Here is a 21250-nt window from a genome sequence, read left to right as displayed (position 1 = left end):
AGAAAACTACCTAACCAGAACCTATATTTTTATTAAACTTGGCATAATATAAAGTTGGAATGTTTTGGTAATGTTCGAAACGAAAGCATTCATGGCATAATAATGCCACCATCGCGTGCCCTGGAGACTTTGTGGTTGACGAAACCTACATCACATTAATGTATGCATCCCAATAATTATGCCTTTGTGGAAATCCATTTCAAATCCCAAAAATTCAGTTAGTTGTACTTGTATTCCCTGTTACTAAGTTTTAGGCCTTTCCCATGTTTTGTGTTATCATCCCTGCTCTTTAGAAGTGAAACTGGTTATAAATGAAAACTTATATAGCGTGTGTAATTCTTTGATGTTGTATCCCGAAAAAAATGCTGTCTACTGAAGACAGTTACATTTTTGGCAACTAAAGAAATTAGAATTCCGCCGAAATTGTATAAAAGACATAGCCTACATGCACAAAAACAGTGCAGGCACCAGCATGCATAGGCGGCGGAAGGGTGGACGAGGGGGACACGCCTCCCCCTATATATGTTTCATAGGAGGGACCGTCCTCCAAAAAATCATATAGAAGAAAAAAGTAAAGCAATAATTGCCATCTGCATCTTCCTTTTTAGCCAGAAAAACTGAGTTTGGAGTCAAAATATATAGGTAAAATTGCAAATTGCGCGCTTCGTGCTTACTGGTTCATCAATACCAAAATTTACCTTAAATTTTCTGAAATTGACCATTTTCGCGCGCTTCGCGTGCGCAAATGACCAAGCACCAATGGCACAAAATATGCTCGACCCCTCCTAAATTTTAATGCTGATGCCGTCAACACTTCGCACCAGGATTTTATTCCGGGAGGCAAGTATAGACCTAAAAAGGTGGATTTCTACTTAATATAGAGACTATAGAGAGAGAGGTCTATGCTGTAGAAATCATAAAGATCCATATAAACATTTATCTGAGACCAAGAAAGTTTATTTATCTTATGAACAGCACATAAACACATCCAAAACGAAATAGAGCGATCATGAACTTCATGTCCTTCATTCACCAATCATCCAAAAAGAGACAAAATTGGGTCAAACTTTCCTGAAGCCATTCTTTACCCTTTTTGTGACACACCTGAAGGAACTTTTGAACCTTTTTTTGGTTTATAAGAGTCAACACCTGGGGGCAAGTAGGGGTATTCAAATACTGTGCCAGGACTCTCACCACATAGATGCCCCTGCGTGTGTTGCGGTTACCCTTTCTTTACCCCTGTATTAGTGTTTTCAAAATGGCGGTGATTAATCTGACCAATCAGGGAACTAGTTGCATTTACCACAAAGCCGAATTTCATCAGTTGAACATGGGCTGTGGCTGCAACATTATACTAAGGTATGATTTGGTAAAAGACCAGGACTGAGCCTAGAAAATGAAACATATTCTTCTCAATGGAATACCACTTTTCTTTGTTCGTTCACCAAAATATAGGGGAGATGTTGATGTTTTTCTCTTTCTTCATTCACATTATTGTGTTTAAATGAGTCACCAGATTTCTTGTTTCAAATTTATTCCGACGAACATTGTTCACTTCTGTCAAGAACTTTTCAACATGTACATGTTTGGAGGAGCAGCAGAGAAGAATTGGCAAGCTTTATTATAGGTCCAAGGCCTATTCGTGAAATATAGTTCTTAAGCTTAAAGATAACATTTGAATATACTGAAAAATTACAAGCCATGATGGACGAAGTCAACTATTTTCGAATGTTCTCCTCGTCGTTTTCGCCCATGATAGGCCGTGGTGCAGGTATGTACATTTTCCTTTCGTCGTATTCCAGGATCTGTGCGTATACATAGGGCCGTGAGTAGGCGTTCGCCGCCAAACGAGGCCATATTTGTAGTAACACACCTCCAACCGTGGACACACCCCAACGTGGACCGGTGTGTCGATAGCTGCAGGATGACGAAAATGAAAACGCTATTGCGAGCACGTCCTAAATAGCGGTATAGGGGTTGTACCCCCAGATATAGTACCATCTCATTGTGTGTAGGCCCCCTATGTGTATGTCCACGGTATGTCGATTCGAATGTATGTCCTCGATTGGATAGTACAGTGTTTTTTTCTTTACTTTGCACGTCCTCGTTAACAGGCGCTATGTGTGTGTGTGGTGTGGGTTTTGGTGTAGTAGAGGCCCGGGGGTAGAGGTGCGTGCGGGGTGGAGGGGTGGTCGGGTGTGTCATTTGGCATGGGTGGGGTGGGGTGGTAGGGGTGGGGTGTAGGGATGAGGGATCATATCATGCAGTACCATACAGTCTCAGATAGGCCTACACTCTTATAGAAAAAAAGGGTTGGCTGTCATGTATGTATAGAACCCTCAGAGAAAAGGGTTCTTGAAAATGTTAAAGAACTCCAAAATGGTTCTTTCTGGCCTTTCCAGAACCCTTTTCAAGTCTAAAATGGTTCGTTCTATTACCTTTTATTTATCATGTTTATATATAGATCCCAAGGCCTGGAAAGGGCAAAAAGGGGCTTATTTTATTCTCTAAATTCTCAAGTTAATATATTCGATTGCGACGAGGGACAAATCCAAGTTTAGATAATTTTTTAATCTAATAGATTAAAATTGAGCTTATCTGAATTAGATTACCATTTTTTAATGTATATTGAAATTAAAATCTTTTTTTATTTCTTTATTATTCATTTCCTTTCTTTACTTTTTGCTCCTTTCCTTTCTTTTCTTTTCTTTTCTTTTCTTTTCCGTCTTTTCTTTTCTTTCCTCTTCTCTTTTCTTTTCATTTTTGTTCTTTTTTCTTTTCTCGTCTCTTCTTATCTTTTTCTTTCCTGTCTTTCTTTCTTTTTTTTTTCTTTCTTTCTTTCTTTCTTTCTTTCTTTCTTTCTTTCTTTCTTTCTTTCTTTCTTTCTTTCTTTCTTTCTTTCTTTCTTTCTTTCTTTCTTTCTTTCTTTCTTCCTTTCCTTTCTTTTCCTTCCTCAGTCCTTTCCCTTCCCAGTAGCGTAGCCAGCGGGGGGGGCAGAGTGCCCCCCCTGACAAAAAAATGAAAGAAAAAGTGCCCTCTGACAAAAAATGAAAGAGAAAATCAAGAGGGCAAAGGAAAAGAAAAAGGGCAAGGAGCCCCTTTTCTAGCAAAATTCAGGGCCAAAATAGTGTAAAATACAAAAAATTTCCGCGCTACGCGTGCACATTGTAACAATAAAGCCATTTTTTAGCCGGATAATGGGCGAAAATAGTGTCAAATACCATTTTTTCGCGCTACGCGCGCACATCATCCCGATAAGGCCCTTTTCGGGAAGCTCGAAGACATACAGTCTCTATGTATTGTATGATGCAACTGCAATTTTTTCGTCTGTGCCCCCAAAATTTTATTTTGCCCCCCCTGACCAAGAAACCTGGCTACGCCCCTGTCCCTTCCCTTCCCTTCCCTTTCCTTTCTTTTCCTTTCCTCCTTTCCTTTCCTTTCATTTCCTCTCCTTTCCTTTCCCTTTCTTTCCTTTCCTTTCTTTCCCTCTTTCATTCTTGCAAGTTGAACGAAACTCTGTTATATGACTCAATCTCAACTATACCAAACACGGTGAACAATATAACTTCATCACAGGAACTCAAGCAACAAATTCCGTGTTATTATAGCTACAAATTATGGATAATGTTACACCACATTTTCAGCTATAATGTTATAATTAGGACACAAAGATATAATTATCACAATTCAGTTTCATTTTCCTGCATGACCATGGTGACCCATTTCTTTGTGGTTTGTGGTTTTTTCCTGTTCTTTTATTTCCTTGATTTTTATGTAGGCCATACAGACAAAGAAAATATAGGGGCCTACACCGTGTATTAAACGTACGAGGAGGCAATCAGAATCAGATATTAATTGTATTAATTATGTGCCCTAAAATTGTGGTTCTGTGGACAATTTTAAGGCCAGTCTGAGTCTTTTTTGTTTTACAAGTTTACAGATTTGTGATTTTTTTCATCATTATAAAAATTATATTCGTTTCGTTTTTGGAAAAGTGAGGAGGGAGCTAAGGGAGGTATTTTTTTCTTTGTTGCTGTTGCAAATTGACATTGATACAGTAATTTACACGAAAAATTGACATTGCTAGCAGTTTTCAGCATCTTCGAGGAAAATGGCGAGGCCTTTTTTATTTTAAGATTTAGGGGTTAGATCCCTTTGAGTGTCACAAAAACACTTGAAAGTGTTTCATGCTAACTAATAAACTTGTTTATAACTAATAAACTTGTTTATTAACATTTTACTAACTGCGTGTTTCTACTGGGGAACGGTTGGCGGGAAATGCGGTTTAGTTTAGAGTGTTACCGGTTAATGTGCTCAGTGGAAACAGATCGGTTCAGAGTGATGCGGTGTGGACACCCGGCAACCGTGATCCACCTATTGAGGTAGATCATGTGGTGTGACACCCGGTATTTCTGTCAGTGGAAACACACCGGTTAACGGTGCCTGGGTGTTGAACTTCTTTTATGTACATTTTATGTATCACATCGTGACCTTAAAAGCAGCTTGGATGTCAGGAAAAACTTGAGTTTCAGTACTTCCGGTACACACCACAACCCTTATTTTAAGCATCAGTAGAAACGTGCTGGTTGTTGCCTGAATCGGATTGTAGGTTACCAGGTAATACCGGGTAAAAATACAGAGTGCTCAGGGTAAACACGCAGTAAGAGACCGATATTTACGCCCGGAGGGAGCGGGTGATTTAAGGGGGGGGGGTGCGGTTTTTGTTTTGGTTCTAGAGGGGGGAGGTGAAAACGGGGAAACATGGGTGAATCTGTAAATTTCGAGCGGACGCGAGGGGGAACGCAAAATTTGTTGTCAATTTGTTTTTGGTCAAAACTCCCACTCCCACTCCGACTAGGCCTATAGCGTAATTGGTCTTCCACAGAGGGAGTATGAGTTTTGAATAGAAATTATTATAGAATAGACAATTGGGTACTGTAACTTGGGCCGACTCCAGTTGTGGAAGATATAGGGCCCATATAGGCTAGGTAAAATCATAATACAGAGGGAGTATGGGTTTCAAAATGATTAACCCTGACCAATTACAGTTGAAAAACATACTCCCCCGTGGAAGATAGGCCTACTCCCAAAATATTCCACAGAAGGGTGTGGATTTTACATGGAATAGCCCATTGAACGGTCCCCCTAAAGATTAAATAATAAGTTAAATTTAACAGGAAAATCAGACGAAAATTGAAAAATAAAAAATATATGAACTGATCCCAGAAAGTGAGGAAGGACGTGGACGTGAAACGAATTATTTTTTATGTGGCCTAAATTAATTTATAAATCGAAAGGAAGTCACTGCTGATATTTTAATGTTATGGTAAATAATTATAATCGGTGGAAGTTTATTGGATCATGTGCCAACGAACGCCAACCGCAAAACAGAAAGAGCGACCTCATTTGTCATCAATTAAACATGTATGTACTTGAAAGCGAGGCTCAATCATAGCGATAAATAATAAATTTAAAATAATGCTAAGAATAATCGCACGACTTCAATGTTTATGTTAAAACTGTACTCAACTAATTTATTGGAATTATTATATCTTGTTCTCATGATTTGTAATTATGATTTGTAATTAAGGAGAATTAAATGAGAGTAATACCCTATATAAATATATTATTTTTAGAATTAGGCCTTCATGCTCCACCAAGTTTGTTTTTGCTGGACGGTAGAACACTGGATATATCTTCACTATAAGATTTAATCCCTCCCTACTCAATTTCTGGGATGTCAGTTGTTGTTGTGGGTTTTTTTTTGGGGGGTCGGTTGTTTTTCTTAGATTTTTTCTTAGAAGTTTTTTTAGATTTTGGAATACTTAGGAAAACTGTATACATATATAATATGGAACTTAGAAGTTCATTAGAGAACATGGATCACTTCCAAGACTTTTTTGTGGTACTCCTCTAGGGATTTCCCTCAGAATCTCACATTTAAAAAAGAAAAAAGAAAAGAAAAAAGGCCTCCTCCTTAATCTCCTCGAGACCGAAACCGTCTAACAATGCTAAATAAATAAATAAATAAATAAATAAATAAATAAATAAATAAATAAATAAATAAATAAATAAATAAATAAATAAATAAATAAATATGTAAATAAATATGTAAATAAATAAAATAAATAAATATATAAATAACTACATATAGTTAGACTACCTTTTGAATAGAACTCTCAATCCCAAGAAGGGAGAGCGTATAAAAATTCAAAGTTTAAACCTCCAATCACGAGTAAATTAATTAATTAATATATAAATAAATAAATTATTAATAGATAAATAAATTAATAAATATTTAATAAAGAATCAAATAAATAAATAAATAAATAAATAAATAAATAAATAAATAAGTAAATCAATAAATAAATAAATAAATAAATATGTAAATAAATAAAATAAATAAATAAATAAATAAATATATGTGAGGGTATGCTGTGAAACTAGTAGTAACGGTTGCCTTTTCCAGAGGTCTATACTTTGAATTTGTTTATAAATAAATATATAAATAAGTACATAAAATTAAAAGAAACAAATTATTCCATGTTCACTTATATAAATAAGTAAATAGTTAAATAACTAAATAAATGATTTAATTAATTAATAAATAGATAAATAACTAAAACGATTTAATAGACAATTAATCAAATAAATAAATAAATATATAAATAAATAACGAATAAATAACGAATAAATAAACAAATAAATAAATAAATAAATAAATAAATAAATAAATAAATAAATAAATAAATAAATAAATAAATAAATAAGTAAAAAAATAAATAGTTAATAAATTAGTTAAAAGGAACTGTTGGATACTGCTTAATAATAATAATAGGCCTAATAATAATAATAATAATAATAGGCCTAATAATAATAATAATAATAATAATAATAATAATAATAATAATAATAATAATATTAATATTAATAATAATAATAATAAATATAGGGGGCATGGTGGCGCAGCGGTACGGGCTTTACCTCGCAATCGGAGGGCAAGGCACTTTACCTCACTTGCCTCTAGGGGTGAAATGGGGAGCTGTTAGGGATATTGTCCATTGAGCGCCGCCCAAAGGTATGAGCATGCCTTGGGCATTGTATGGCAGCTGACATATTCTAACGACGGCGGAATAAATGTAAAGCGCTTTGATACATGTGAAAGGCGTTATATAAATGTTAACATTTATTTATTTAAATAAATAAACAGTATTATTTTGTTGACTTGTTGTGGCAGCGTTGGGATTCGGGATAGGCCAAGAAAATGTCCAAAAAAATGCATACTTTTTAGGTGTCTATTGATAAGGGTACCTTTAAGGGTATACGATGTATTGTTGGTCGAAGCAGCAACAAAAAAATGTAGTTCACATCATCTTGCGAATGGTAGTGAGCTTTAGAAAAAAATGCATTGCTCAATTCATAGCGAGCGTGTAGAAGAATTCAAATGTCACATGATATACTTTTGTAGGTCCTGTGGTTCTTGAGTTATGTTGTAAAGAGGGCTGAAACAACAACACTTTTGTAAAACGTACATAACTCATTAACAACAATAAATTAAGCAAGTTTTCAAAGTAGGCTATATGATTTGTAGAATGAACTTTTGCAAAACACCAAGTGTTATTTTTCAATAATAGGCCTATATTGATTCAGACAATGAAAATCGACTTCAAAAGTTGCCTCCCCATTGCCACCCCTTTTCCCGGGCCTTTTCCTCTTCTGAAAAAGTTCTGGCTTTTTGATTCACTACATTTCCCATATGGGCCTAGACTGAAATCAAATAATTCTAAATGTAAGACTGACAAAGTGCGCCAGAAGTGACCAAAGGAATTGAAATTAAACAATTATTGTTAAAAAGTAAAATAAATCAACCTTTTGGTGCACCCCCCGGGGGGGGGGGGTCTTCGAAAATAATTTTACGGGGATGTGCCACGCAGACTTTCGGATGCTGACTTTCTCTATACCTACTTTTTGCTGTTTTTGCCACCCATCAATATACCAATTTTTCACAAAAAACACCCAAAAAGCACCCAAATTTGCCCTAATTGGGCGCTTTTAGGGGCACTTTTGCCCAAATGCGCCCAATTGGGCGCATTGGTCTCCACTGAAAACCCACCCATCGATATATAAAAATTGCTGAAAAGGTACCCCAAAACCGTGGCACATCCCCGTATACCTTCAATCAGGGAGAACCCCCTCCGGGGGTGCACCAATTATGTGTTACTGTGTTTCAGGTAGAGTTAACAAAAATCCACTGTTTTCATCGCCCATTGGATTTGCTGCAATTATGTGAATATGAAAATTGGAATTTTTCTTAAATTTGCACTTTTTTTGAGATTAAGACAATTTGCAACAAAATTGTGAATCGTAATTTCAAATTATTCACTTTTTAGTTGCCACTGGATTTACATTTATTATAAACTATTTTGGTAGTATTTCCAAATTATGATTTTTCTTTTTAAATCGGTACAAAATATAAACTTGAGATGTAACCTTCGTTTGTAAAATAAAAAAGAAGAAAAAAAAACCTTAAATTTTTTTTTTCAGTATCTTGTAGGCCTATCAACTTTTATTTACATTAGGGGCCTATTACGTAAGTTGGTATTTCTTCTAAATTCTAATTTGTACGACTACTCAATCAAATTCTGTAGGCCTAGGCCTATAGGCCTATTTCCGAATTGATTGGACCCAACTGCAGATGCTCGCCTATCAAATAGCAAAATGGCTGTTTGGTCAAAAAAGGTCCAAATTTTGAAAAAAATCCGCTTTTTCAAAATCACTTCCCCAAGTCCACTTTTTCAAAATCAACCCCCTACTCAAATCAATTTTAATTTTAAAAATACTGGTTACGAGCCTGGCGATGCCACTGGTATTTAATTATTTCATGACTATTATTATTTCACTTGACATGCTTGAGGAGAAGGGTCAGAAATTATCAAAATTAAAATGCAATTTTTGGCTTTTTTTGCGATTTTTTTCTCTCGCACTGCTTTTTCCTTGAAAATGTTAGTATTTGCATTTTCAAAACATTGCATTTGCGTGACATACTGACATCGCGTCGTTTTATATCCAAACAATTGTTTGAGTCCCAATTTAGGCCTGGGCGTCAGTCCACGGTTGGTCCCACCATTTATTTCATTGACAACTAAATACACTCGGTGTACAGGTCAGTTTCTCCACGCCGATTGGCCGAACTCTCAATACACAATTAGTACAGGAATGCCACTTCGGGTCACATGCTCTAGTTTAGTACACTAAATTCTACGCACAATATATTTCACGATAATAAATAAAATATTACTTTCTTTATATATTATTGGAAAACGGTGATTTAAAGAAATATAAGATAGAGATTTATATTGTTTTAGCAAAAATATAATTGCTTTTGTGACGATTAATTTGATGAAATCATCTGTGATGAAAAAATGAATATATTTTACATCGTAAAATAGTGCTTCAACTGAAATGCTGCGCGCACTGACCCCGGCTTGCCGAGTACATGTGTTATACACACACACAGCGTTCAAGTACACACACTTTTTTTGAAAAGCCTGACCACGGCGCGGCGAAAAGGGTTCGACAACATCACCTTTTAGGCCGCTGGTCGGGCCAAGGAACATTATCAGACAGTTGAGTCCATTTTTGAAGCGAATTATATCCAGAGCAAGCCAAAGGATTGGAATTATCTTGTAGCCGAAACTGTCGCTTTTGACGGGGCTACGACAAATCACACACGTGCGGGACGGATTCGGCCACGGCCAGAGAGATACTATCGCACAAGTTGAGATATCTAACAGCATATAGCATCATCAGGAAATACACTTATGGCTACCTCCGGATCAGGTTAATATTTTATTAAATTTTTTTATGTCTACATATATCTAGTCCGTTAAAATAGAATCATAAAGCTTAACGCTTTTACTGGCATGATTTTCTTGAGGTTCTTTCGGTATAAGGAAAAACAGAGCATCGCTGCAGTGCTGTCATAACGCGGAGTTCAAGTTTACATCATCATACGATTTTACCGTGTGCAATGCATGTATGTCAACTGTGTCCGCTTATATTTAACGGTCGACCGATGGGATCCTCTTCAAAATGGATTTATTCATACTAAATATGGCATAAAATTAACGGGAAATGGTTGATTTTTTTTAAATCATACACACAACACTTTCATAGAAGTCGCGGTAGCCGCTGTGAGGATTTTTCACGTTCGATGGTCAATGGTCATTTTGTGAATCGGCATATCAATTTCGTGATATGATAATTTTTCTCAATCATGTCAGTGGTGTAACTTGATTTTTTTAGCCTTCACAACTCTGCCATGAAGTGGGGCAGGGCATGAGAGATTGACCAAAGCCGTTTCCCATGCATGCACAGTACATGCTGTATTATACATCTCATTTCACGCAGTGCAATGGAATTAGCTTAGCTGGAACGTAAGACGCAACTTCACAAACCGATGTCAGAAGTTCACGGTCCAAGGACAAACCAGAGTATTTTTGGCCAACTTTGACCCTGGCCTCTCGGCCTCATGGCTCAATACTTGGGCATGTTTCAGATTAGCATGCCTGATGAACTAGCTTGCTTAGTTGATGATGGTGGTACAGGTCAGGTCAGAATAGCCTTGCTAAACCCCGTAGCATATACTCTACCTCCATACCTTCCTATCATCATATACAGCTTTGTATGCAAAGATGAAGACATGTCATTGGCATGGAGGATGCAAGTTAACAGCACTGATGCATGATGTTGTGTTTGTTTACATCGTGCCAACAAAATATATTGTGATTGTTTGCAGTGAGACGTGGGTTCATCACTTGGTGGAATAACGCCATTGTATGATGATTTGTCAATGTTTGCCCTCTTTGATTTGATTTTGAAGTTGATTTCTTCCCTTCACACATTTTCATTTTAAGAATCATTATGTTTAATAAAATTACGAATGGACAGAATGTTTACATTTAGGCCAAAATGTAGGCCTAAGCACGGCATGAGCTGAAGTGAAAGGCTGAATTTGTGTTGGTAAACTCAAGGGGACGATTTAGGTAAAAAGTACAAAGATTATCCATTCAGTGGGCAATTGATGCAGTAATTATCTGCAATCTTGAGACAAGGAAACGTTTCATATCCTCTTCATGATATTTAGTACGGTATTCCATAATTACCCCGGTACCACGACTTCATGCTCAGCGACAGCATGCATTTTAATTGCGAAATCGTCTCATTTTCGGCGCTGTCATAAAACCTACGCAATCGTCCTATATGTTAACACATTATAAACGTGTAACACAATTTAATTGAACTACATCTACAGTAAACAACACAATCATTGCATAGGTATGTGTATCAAAATACTGACTTCACCTTGTTTTTTATACGTCGATGAAACGCAACAGATTTGGCAATCTGCCCTGCCAAATTCCGTTTTAAGATTTCTTCGTACGTATGTGTAGCACGCATGATGTCAATACACCATACAAACCGTAACATCTCGCCAAGTTTTACCCTTAATGACCATTAATTAGTGCTGTTTTTAATTAAGCTTATTTTGGTAGGTGGAAGATAAAAGAATAAGGACACACTTGAGAGAGGTGTATATATAAGGCCAATATTAATTGGGAAAGATATGCATTTTGTTTCGGATGAATACCGAGATGAAAACATAGTTCATAACATATAGACCTATTTCGTAGGACCAAGAGCACTTCCCTGCTCTTATAATCGTAGAGGTAGACGCCCCTGGGGTAGAAGCTACTACTGGTACTACTTCTACTACAGGCCAGGTACCTCCATGCTTTTACTATTTGCGAGACTGATTCGGGAAGTATGGTAATGTATCAAAGGCATGTCTTTATCCCACTTCTGACACCATAATGACATATGTGCCTAAGTGATATAATTAAAGACTATAGTTTTGTTTTGGGAAGTACTTTCTGGCCCTGTCATATAACAGATAATGTTCCTTTATGAAGTGCTTAATTTGATGCAGCCATAGTGTTATAATCTGGTATAACATGTAGGCTTAATTATTGCCGGGTACATATCAATCCTCAAAATGTTTTGCTGTATTGGTGACTGAGAGCATTTAGTGATGTTGGCCAAACACCTCTGGTCATTGGAAGTAGAAGACCTAAAGTCTTCTATCCATGGTCTGATCAGTCTGAAGGAATCCCTGTATACCTTGAGTAGCAGTTCACCCGATCATCAGGACCTTCTTGCTACGTGAAGCCTAGGACGCATGTAACATTTAAATTAAGCAATTAACACCACTCATCATGACATGAGTGCATGGTTTCATCTCATTGCCAAATGTATGAAACTTTTCTTGTACATAAAAGTTGACAAAAACAGCATGTTGTTGGATACTTTATTCCAAGCCCTGCTTCTCGGACAACTCGACTTGTTGGACTTACAATTCAGTATTGGATCTAGTTCTTAAATTCTGATTCTTGATCTTGGATTTATAGTGGGTCAGTATAAGTAAATGGGAGCACTTTTTAATTATGTAATTTTACAAGTATAGATCTAGGATTGCATTAAGAAACCAAAACAGCTCTCCTCATTCATCACGCTTGACTGAATGGCTTTCATAGACATGATAGAAGAACATTCAGTCCATGATGTTCAGAAGTTAACAACATCCGTTTTTGTCAAATTGAATTGCCAATGTCATCATGTAAGACATTGTACATGTATAAAATAACCAAACCAACTCTTCTGAATTCACTGATCTGTAGCTCTCCTGAACTTAGTTGTGTCAGAGAAGATGAGAATAGAAGTTTACAACAGTAGCATTTTGAATGCTACATAACAGCAACGTTTGCGCAGGAAAGTTGAGAATCATGAAAGTTTACAATTTCAGCTTTCCTGGTTTGTGGTATCGACAACCTGTATAGATAGGCTAGTTTTATTCAATGCACTCTTCGTTACCATAGCTTTCAGCCAAGTATATAGTTTCATATAGGGACCGCTTAAATTTGAAATTACATAGGCCTACGTGTAGTGATGTATTTTACAGCCTAGAGCAGGGCTGTAAAGAGCACCAAAAAGCCAACAAAATGCCATGCACTCAAAGTTCCTAAGGAGATGAGAAAGGTTTTTAACACAAGTCTCCACATACATAAATGACAGCCAGTGAAAAAAATTCACTGACCATCCAGGATTTGAACCTGGGACCTTCCTAAGGAGATGTTTCTAAGAAGAGCTGTTTAGACCAGTGATACGAGGATTAAAATACATACAGATCAAGTGTTCTGATGAGATGAGCTAAAAATCGCTCTCATCTGGTGAGTTTTAGTCAGACACTGGAGAGCTGTTAAATGCTCTTCTCTCAAGAAGAGCTTTTAGCTAATGTTAAATCGCTGTGAGTTGCCCAGAGGAGCTAGCTATAAACCACACTCACTACATATGTGCATGGGCCTATGCAATAACTCACTAGGAGCTGTATGTGAAAGAGTGAAAAACTCACTCTCTGAAAGAGTAAGAAGAGTAAAAATCACTCCAAAAGGGAGTTAAAATCACTCCAAAAAAGAGTGAAAACCACTCCGGAAAGAGTGAAATTTCCACTCTTCAAGTAGCCATCAGGGAAAACCCGAGTGTCACTCTGGAGTGGTTTTCACTCCCTTTTTGCCATTTGGAGTGATTTTCACTTAATTGCCTCATTTGGAGAGTGAGTTGTTCACTCTTTTGCATTAAGTGAGTACCGTTTATACGAGCTTCGCTCTTGCTCATATCGAGGGTGCTCTTCCTCTTCTCTTTCATAGAAATACCATTATGTGAAGCATCAAAACAGACTAAACAATAGGCCTAGGGCCTACTCTGATAATTTTCATGACGTGCTTTTTTACAAAGGTTGAAATAAGCAGGAGGAGCAAGGAGCTTATTTGGAAAATGATTCATGTTGATCAGGGAACACTCTTTGATCCAAATTTGAAACTGGTCAATTGATCATGCAATGATACATTTGTAGTATAGTTTTCATGGTTTTGATAGCTGATTTAATAGTTGTAGGTTCATTGGTTTAAAAACCCATATAAGTAAGTTGGTATGAACCTTAATCCTTACCTTAATATAGCACTAAACCTATAACCGAAGCCATAACCCTATCCTAACCCTAAAGATATAACCCATAATCCTATTCCTAACCGTAAACATGAACCTAACTGCATGGCTTTATAATCCTAATTCTGAGCCTAAGCCCAACTCTAACTTTGGTCCTAATCATAACCTAAAATGTATGCCATGTATAAACCCTACTACCCAGATAACATGGCAATATTGGTCCGATGGTGGCCCAATTTATGTTCAATAATGGCCCAATATAATTTGCTCATGGGCCCAAGATTGGTCCACGATTGGGCTTGGGCCAACTATTGGGCCTATATTGGACCAATTTAAGCTGCCACTGTGATGCCAATATGAAGATTACCGATGGTAAGCCAAGATTGGCCCAATATATGCATGTTATCTGGGTAATTACTATTGACCCCTTTGCGGACGAATGACCAGATTTTACAACATAAAACATGTCTAATGTAGGCCCTGTTACATTTTAAGCTCATGATTTTGCACGATATTATAAATTTTAACTTAAAAGTTCTAAGTTATAAATATATGCATGAAGTTGCTATAATTTTTTCTGACTCATGTCAAATTTGAATGCATACAAATACATGGTTTTGACCGTATGACTGAGGTCAATTTCTGAAAGCTGACATTTTTGAAAGCAAGTAAGGTATTGAATTGACCCATGGACAGAAACCAGACCATTTTAGCCAACTCAAACTGACCTATATCAATGCTTTCACATACACTGTAAAAAAAATCTTGTAAATTTTACAGTAAAAGTGTGTGCAGCCAATCTGCCAACAAAACCCTGTAAAATTTACAGTATCCTGTAAAAATGAACACACTCAAAATGCTGTAAAATAGGTATATTTGGCGAGTTATTTTATAGCTTGAGAATGTGTTTAGGATAAAAAATGCTGACTGACTTCAAAAGTCCACCCTTCCCATAGAACAGTTTTTTTACATCGCCTAACTGTAAAATTTACAGTTTCCTGTCAAGAAAATACAGTTGAAACCTGTAAAATTTATCTTTTTTACAGGATACTGTAAATTTTACAGGTTTTGGTTGGCAGATTGGCTGCACACACTTTTACTGTAAAATTTAGTCACGTGATATTTAGTACTTAATCGTATAAGTGACCATTTTTACAGTGTAGTGATGATATTGATATTCCTTAAACGTTGAATTATAACTCCAATTTTAATTTCAGCATTGATAGGCCTAGATAATTTAAACTAAAAATACAGTATTTGCCTGTTTTTATCAATTACAGCCAAATACTGTAAATAATTAGCCTTTTTTACAGTATTTTACTGTAAATTTCACCGTTATTTTTTACACTGTATGCTAATAAGAATGGCAGTGTTTTCACTGATTGCAAAGTCTTATGTTCATCAGTCCTATTTGAATATACAGCTGATTTAAACAACGACCTTCAGCATCATTTATACAAATGTCTAAGTTCTTGTAAACCGGAAGCTAGTCCAAAATAAATAAAATATTCTTTGAACCGAACAGTTTCTTTCATTCCATTACCATCGATCAAACTATATGCGGCGATTTTTGACCAGAAAGAATAAACTTCACTGAACATGCACGCAATTATTGTAAGTGACTATAAAGAATTGGGAATGAATAAAGAATGGGTCAGGGCAGTACAACAGTGTGAAAACTGTGATATTGCAATACCATTGAGGCTCCATAAGTTTGACCCCATAATATATGATGATGGAAGTTAAACCTTTGCCCTTTGACCTTGTAGCTGAAATTGAAATAAAGTGCATGCAAGCAACTTTGCGGAGTATGATTGACCAGAGAGAAGTTCAGCAGTCAAAATTTGAAGAGAATCGAAAGATCCAGCAAATCAACTTATTGCGGGAAAATAAACATGATAAAAGTGCTTTTTATACCATGATGTTTTTTACATGTTGTAGCCCCCTAAAACGAATACCAACAACAGCAAGTCAAGCGTTGTTGTGATGACTGCAGTCTGCAGATGAAAAATAAAGCTAAAAAAACTGTCAAAATCCGAACATTAAGTTGTGTTTATATAAATATGTACACAAATACTGAATGTCCAAACATCATCAACAAACCAAAACAACCATGCCACAACACATTAAATTGGTATTAGATAAACGTTATACAGTTTCTCTAAACACGGTATACCCGGGCTATACCTCCCTGTATCTTAAGAAGAAATATATATACCAGCAAATTAGAAGCAAAAATCATGGTTTGTTAATGAATTTGATATGCTGATGATTGATATGATTGTGCAATAACTAAAAAAAAAGTTCAAATTGAAATCAACAGAATTCCGGGCGGAATTACTTATAATGAACCACAGATCCTGGAAAGAAAGGATCTGTGGATGAACTTAGATGAAGAATGTAATTTGGAACCTTTCAGCCATGTCAGCCCTTGCATGTTTTCTACGTATATAATTTAAATGAGCCTATATCTCCGTACTATGTTGATGGTGATATAAGAAGTTGTGTACTAAAATGAAAATTGAAAATTGCATGTCCATTGTACACTGACCCAACTTGATATTAGGCCAAGTAAAATAAAAAACATGTTTCACGTCCGGGTTTTTGAAAAAAAGGAGGAAGAGGGGCTTTTATTTTTATTTTTATCGCAAAATCGGTGTAAATACCCATAATTAGAGCTGTTTTAGCGTATACAATAATGCCTGGAAAAAGGAGGAGGCCTCTTTTTATTTGTTGTTTTGAGAGATAGGCCTCCTCTTACTATCACAAAACCTTACAAAAGTGTTTCTTGTATATTAGCAAGGCTATAGAAAGCATCTCTACTTCCTAGACATATTTTTTGAAAAGTTATAACTGAATTTCAAAAAATAAAAATAAAATTGAAGAAACCTCAAAAAAGGAAGCGGGAGGGGACGTGAAACATGTTTTATTTTTTATTTGGCCTTATCCAAAATGCTTTATAAACCTTAATTTAGCATCTAATATAGATGTATGTCGGGTATAAGTTAAAATTGCTAATTTGTAAAATAATGGTCAATATTTCGGTAAATCGAAATGGTATTGAAACGGCCACGGGATGTTCTTAATCTTCGCCATACTACATTAGAGAATTTCTACTAACATAATTTCGACAACAAATTATGATGGTAAACCGTAAAACATTGTCATTTTATTATTTTTATATTCACAAATGTTCCGTGCACGTGCACATTAATTGCAAAATATTGAAACGAAAATATATACAGTAAATATTGAAATAGAGGCAAAGTCAACAGCTCTGCAAATATCAACATTTTAACAATATAAACTGTTTAAACTTAATTTCGAAGGCTTGCAATGGAGATTCGCTATTAATAATATACTAATAATGTTATGCGAGTGACCAAAATTGCTCGATTTTATAAGGGGGCAAGGTGTGTTTGTAAAAGAGCACTATTTTAAATATTCTACTTAACACACACACATGTGGCGTGAGTATTGCCAATATATAACACGTTCAAATGTATGGCGTAATAACTAGGTCACCTTGCTGCCCACGACAATATCACGAGATTTCGCGTGGGCCTTTCCCGCGCTGTGAAAAAGTTTATTTTTCTGCTCAATAAAAAATGATTAAAAAGTACAAATCATTACTGAAATATGTATGAATATTGTGCAATTTTGAAAACAGAAAATTGTTTTTCTGTATGGTGAGTTGATGACTATATATATTGAAAAGTAAATTGTAACCTAGTATACGCGTGCCATGGTCAATCCGCGATACGGCAGATGTTATGTGTATTTCGAAATCTGCGATATATTCGCCCTGATGTACCCGTGCTGTTGATGTGCCGCCATTTTATGTTTAAAAAAATGGTAACATGGTCAATCATGGGAAGAGGTGGTTAAAATCATTTTCAAATGCTTCAATTGAAAGTTGTATATAGCATGCATACACCATGGATGCATACACATACAAAGAATGCGCTTGATCCAGAAGTTGCAAAACCGTGTATGCATTGATGCAATATGTTGCAGTTTATACCTATAATTTATTGCAATTTTTTGGCACACAAAATTAAAAGTAATGGAAATGTCGCGCCGCCTGATATATGATATAGCCTATAACACTGGATTCTTGCAAATGAATATATAGAATTCCATTTTATACGCCCGTTGATGGGCGCACAGAAAATCGAGTAACAGATATATGATTAAGTCCCCCCTCATCAAAAATTCTGGTATTCCGGTGATAATGGAAACTTTCACGTGAGCTGAAAATGCCGAAATGCTGAGATATATGTTCTGCTATAGTTATAAAGATCCGTTTTACCCACTTGATTTATACGGATGTAACATTCTGAAAAATTTATACCAAGACGCTAAATTAAAAGCGAAAGCAAAACTGTCCCGAATATATTGCATTCCCAAACATGCATGCATGCCCTTAAACACTTAAATTATTTTCTGTCGATTCATCTTTTACGGTAATATCATATACCCAAGTATTAAGTTTATTAAATATGGTCATTTTAGGCTAAACACAAAAACAAAACCTTTGTTTTTTCCATTCAAATGTTAAGACACAACAAACATAGCAAAATATAGGCCTATCCTAATTGTTTTGGCGCATTTTTAATGAAAAAACAGCTGTTTGAATTAGCGAGGACACGTTTATTGATTTGCTTATGTTTTTCTTAAAAAATTATAACCAAATTATAACAATTAAGTTCTTTGTTGAACTTAACAAAGGTTAATAATAACAATGAAATAATTGCCCTTCAATTGCAAATGAAACACTGGACCATATCATGATTCAAAATTAAGACATAAAAGTACACAGTGGTGATTCAGAGTCTGTTTCGTACACGCCCTCGTGTCCTGATATGGTCATGGTCATTTTCCGGTCCCAATATATAGTACGTCCATAGTCAAGCCATGTCCAGTTGTTGGCGCACATTACTATTCAGGCCATTAGTATTAAATGTAGTTCAGCTCAGGCCAAGGTTGTAGTGGTCAGTGCCAGTGGTCAGTTCAGCTCAGGACACCATCTCTTACACACAACTTGTGGCTTTCGTCCTACTTTTAACTTGAGCATGCAGTGCTGACGGGAGTGCTGAAATGATTGAGACTATGATGCGGGCAGGTGGCGTTGTAAAGTTTGTGGATGAGCTTGTATAATTGGATGCAGTTTTGTGCAATTTTAAATTTGTCGGTTTACAATGATCACAATGGTCATTTGGGGTTGGGGTTGCCGAGGTCAGTGACTTACCGTGTATACTTGTAATAGACCACAATAGTTCTTATGGTGGACAAAAACGGAAATATAGAAAAATATATGTAATTTAATAATGAACCACATCAGAGATCATTTTGGTCGCGTGGCCGTCGCCAATTATCGCTATATACGCGCCCAATCCTGTTACATTAAATCAGTGTATTTCTTTGTACGCATTGGTCGTAACAATGAATGGAAAAGACAATTTTTTTCTGACCTTCCGTGACCTTCTATTCAATGCTTACACAAACACAATCAGATTTCGTTAATTGCCCTCAGATTCTATTCAACAACTGCCAAAATATGTAAATTACTTCTGCGTTTTTTGCTATCGCTTTTGTCCGTGTACTTGCGGAGCCAGAAGCAAAAGATGTGTTGTTGTTTTTTGTAGAGAGGGAGAGGAATCCATGACAAAATAACCAAAATACCGTGATGAGAAAAAGAATGTACCCCGGTATTTCCAAGTACATTCACCTCGTGCTTTTGAAATTGGGAAAAAATATCTCGCACCTCTTTATTGTGGCCTACAATATGTATTTGTAAGATCACTAAGATGTGCATCTTATTATAAAGATATTAAACAATATATGTTGGTTTCCGTTGAGGTTGGGATGCAGGCTAGGACATCTGAATGTTCCATTAGCCATTAGGCCATACGCAACTTTTATCAAATAGTGCATTGACCATATGGTATGAGTTCAATGTTATAAGCTGGTGAGGTTTAGCCTGTTAATAAAGATGTGATAACTAATTTGCACGTATATTAATGTTAAATTACATTAATAAAGATGGTGATGGGCGTATGCCTTATGGTCACCAATAGGGTAACGATATTACACATGCAATCGCGTAAAGGTGTTTTGTGTGTGTGTGCTATTACAATGTATATTAAACTGTATTGCATCAAAGTATTCTAGCCGAGAATACTTTGATTGCATCCTTACCTTTTTGAGACACTTTAAAAAAAATGGAAATCGGAACCTCGCGATCCAAGTCAAAAATGGAGCCGATTTTTGGTACGATAAGTTAAAACACAGGGAGACAGGTTACTTTTAAGTAACCTGTCTCCCTGTGTTTTAACTCCAACTTAAAACCTATTAAAATTACCTACGATTTTGGCATCAACATAGTAAGAGTTGTTCCACTATATGACTCCCTCAAAACGGAACTTGAAGAGACAAGTTACCAAACCTATGTTACCAGATTTTGTAGCCTGTTCTGGTGGCAGCGGTGGAATACGGGGTCAAGTTATACATGTGACCATATACCCTTCTGTAGGGTCTATTGTGTGACATATTTACGTTTTAGGCATCAACAAAGTAACGGGATTTACGGACAGAGTTGTTCCAGCATGAATCTGTAACGTAAAGACAGTACCCAACCTGATTTTGTAACCTGGTGGCAGCGGTGGGATACGGGATGGAGTTACGTGTGACCGTAGACCCTTAAAAGGTCTATGATGTGACATACGTTTTAGGCGTCAACATACCCATATCGGAAAGTTCCCAAACCTTTGTGTAGCCTGGTGGCAGCAGTGGGATGGGATTGAAAGGAATCTCTTCATTTAAAGAATACGGGACGCAATTCGTTTTAGGCGTCGACAACGTGATGGGCAACGACAAGATTTGTTCCACCATGAATCTTTCAAAACTGGTATATTAACAAACAAAGACATAATGATACCTAAGTTACCTATTTTGTATCATGCCTGGTGACATCGGTGGGATACGGGATGGATTTGACATACGTTTAAGTTGTCGACAACATACATGGGCAACGTAAAGAGTACCTGTGATAAATGTCTTGGGCGTCAGTGGAAATATAGACCTACTTCATTAATACTTGTCAAAACTGGACGTAAGAATCTTTGTAAAACACACTCTGGTCCTGATGGGTTATATCGTACAAATTGCATGCAGAAACAAGTTATAT

General features: G+C 36.2%; 1 protein-coding gene across 2 annotated transcripts in view; it reads left to right on the top strand.

Annotated features, from left to right (window-relative positions):
- Positions 1–1459: 1459 nt before the first annotated feature.
- LOC140157457 (protein lin-28 homolog) overlaps positions 1460–21250 on the top strand; it is a 79061-nt gene continuing 59270 nt past the window's right edge. Inside the window, exon 1 of one of the 2 annotated variants that reach the window (XM_072180659.1) lies at positions 1460–1771. In XM_072180659.1, coding sequence (XP_072036760.1) covers positions 1702–1771 — 70 coding nt within the window. In that variant the 5' untranslated portion in view covers positions 1460–1701. Of the gene's footprint in view, positions 1772–9496; positions 9841–21250 lie in introns of those variants that run through there. The other variant, XM_072180660.1, reaches the window with a different exon arrangement.

The sequence above is a fragment of the Amphiura filiformis genome, chromosome 7 (assembly GCF_039555335.1).
Source record: "Amphiura filiformis chromosome 7, Afil_fr2py, whole genome shotgun sequence".
NCBI classification, from domain to species: Eukaryota; Metazoa; Echinodermata; class Ophiuroidea; order Amphilepidida; family Amphiuridae; genus Amphiura; species Amphiura filiformis.
This window is presented reverse-complemented; position numbering and strand designations above follow the sequence as displayed.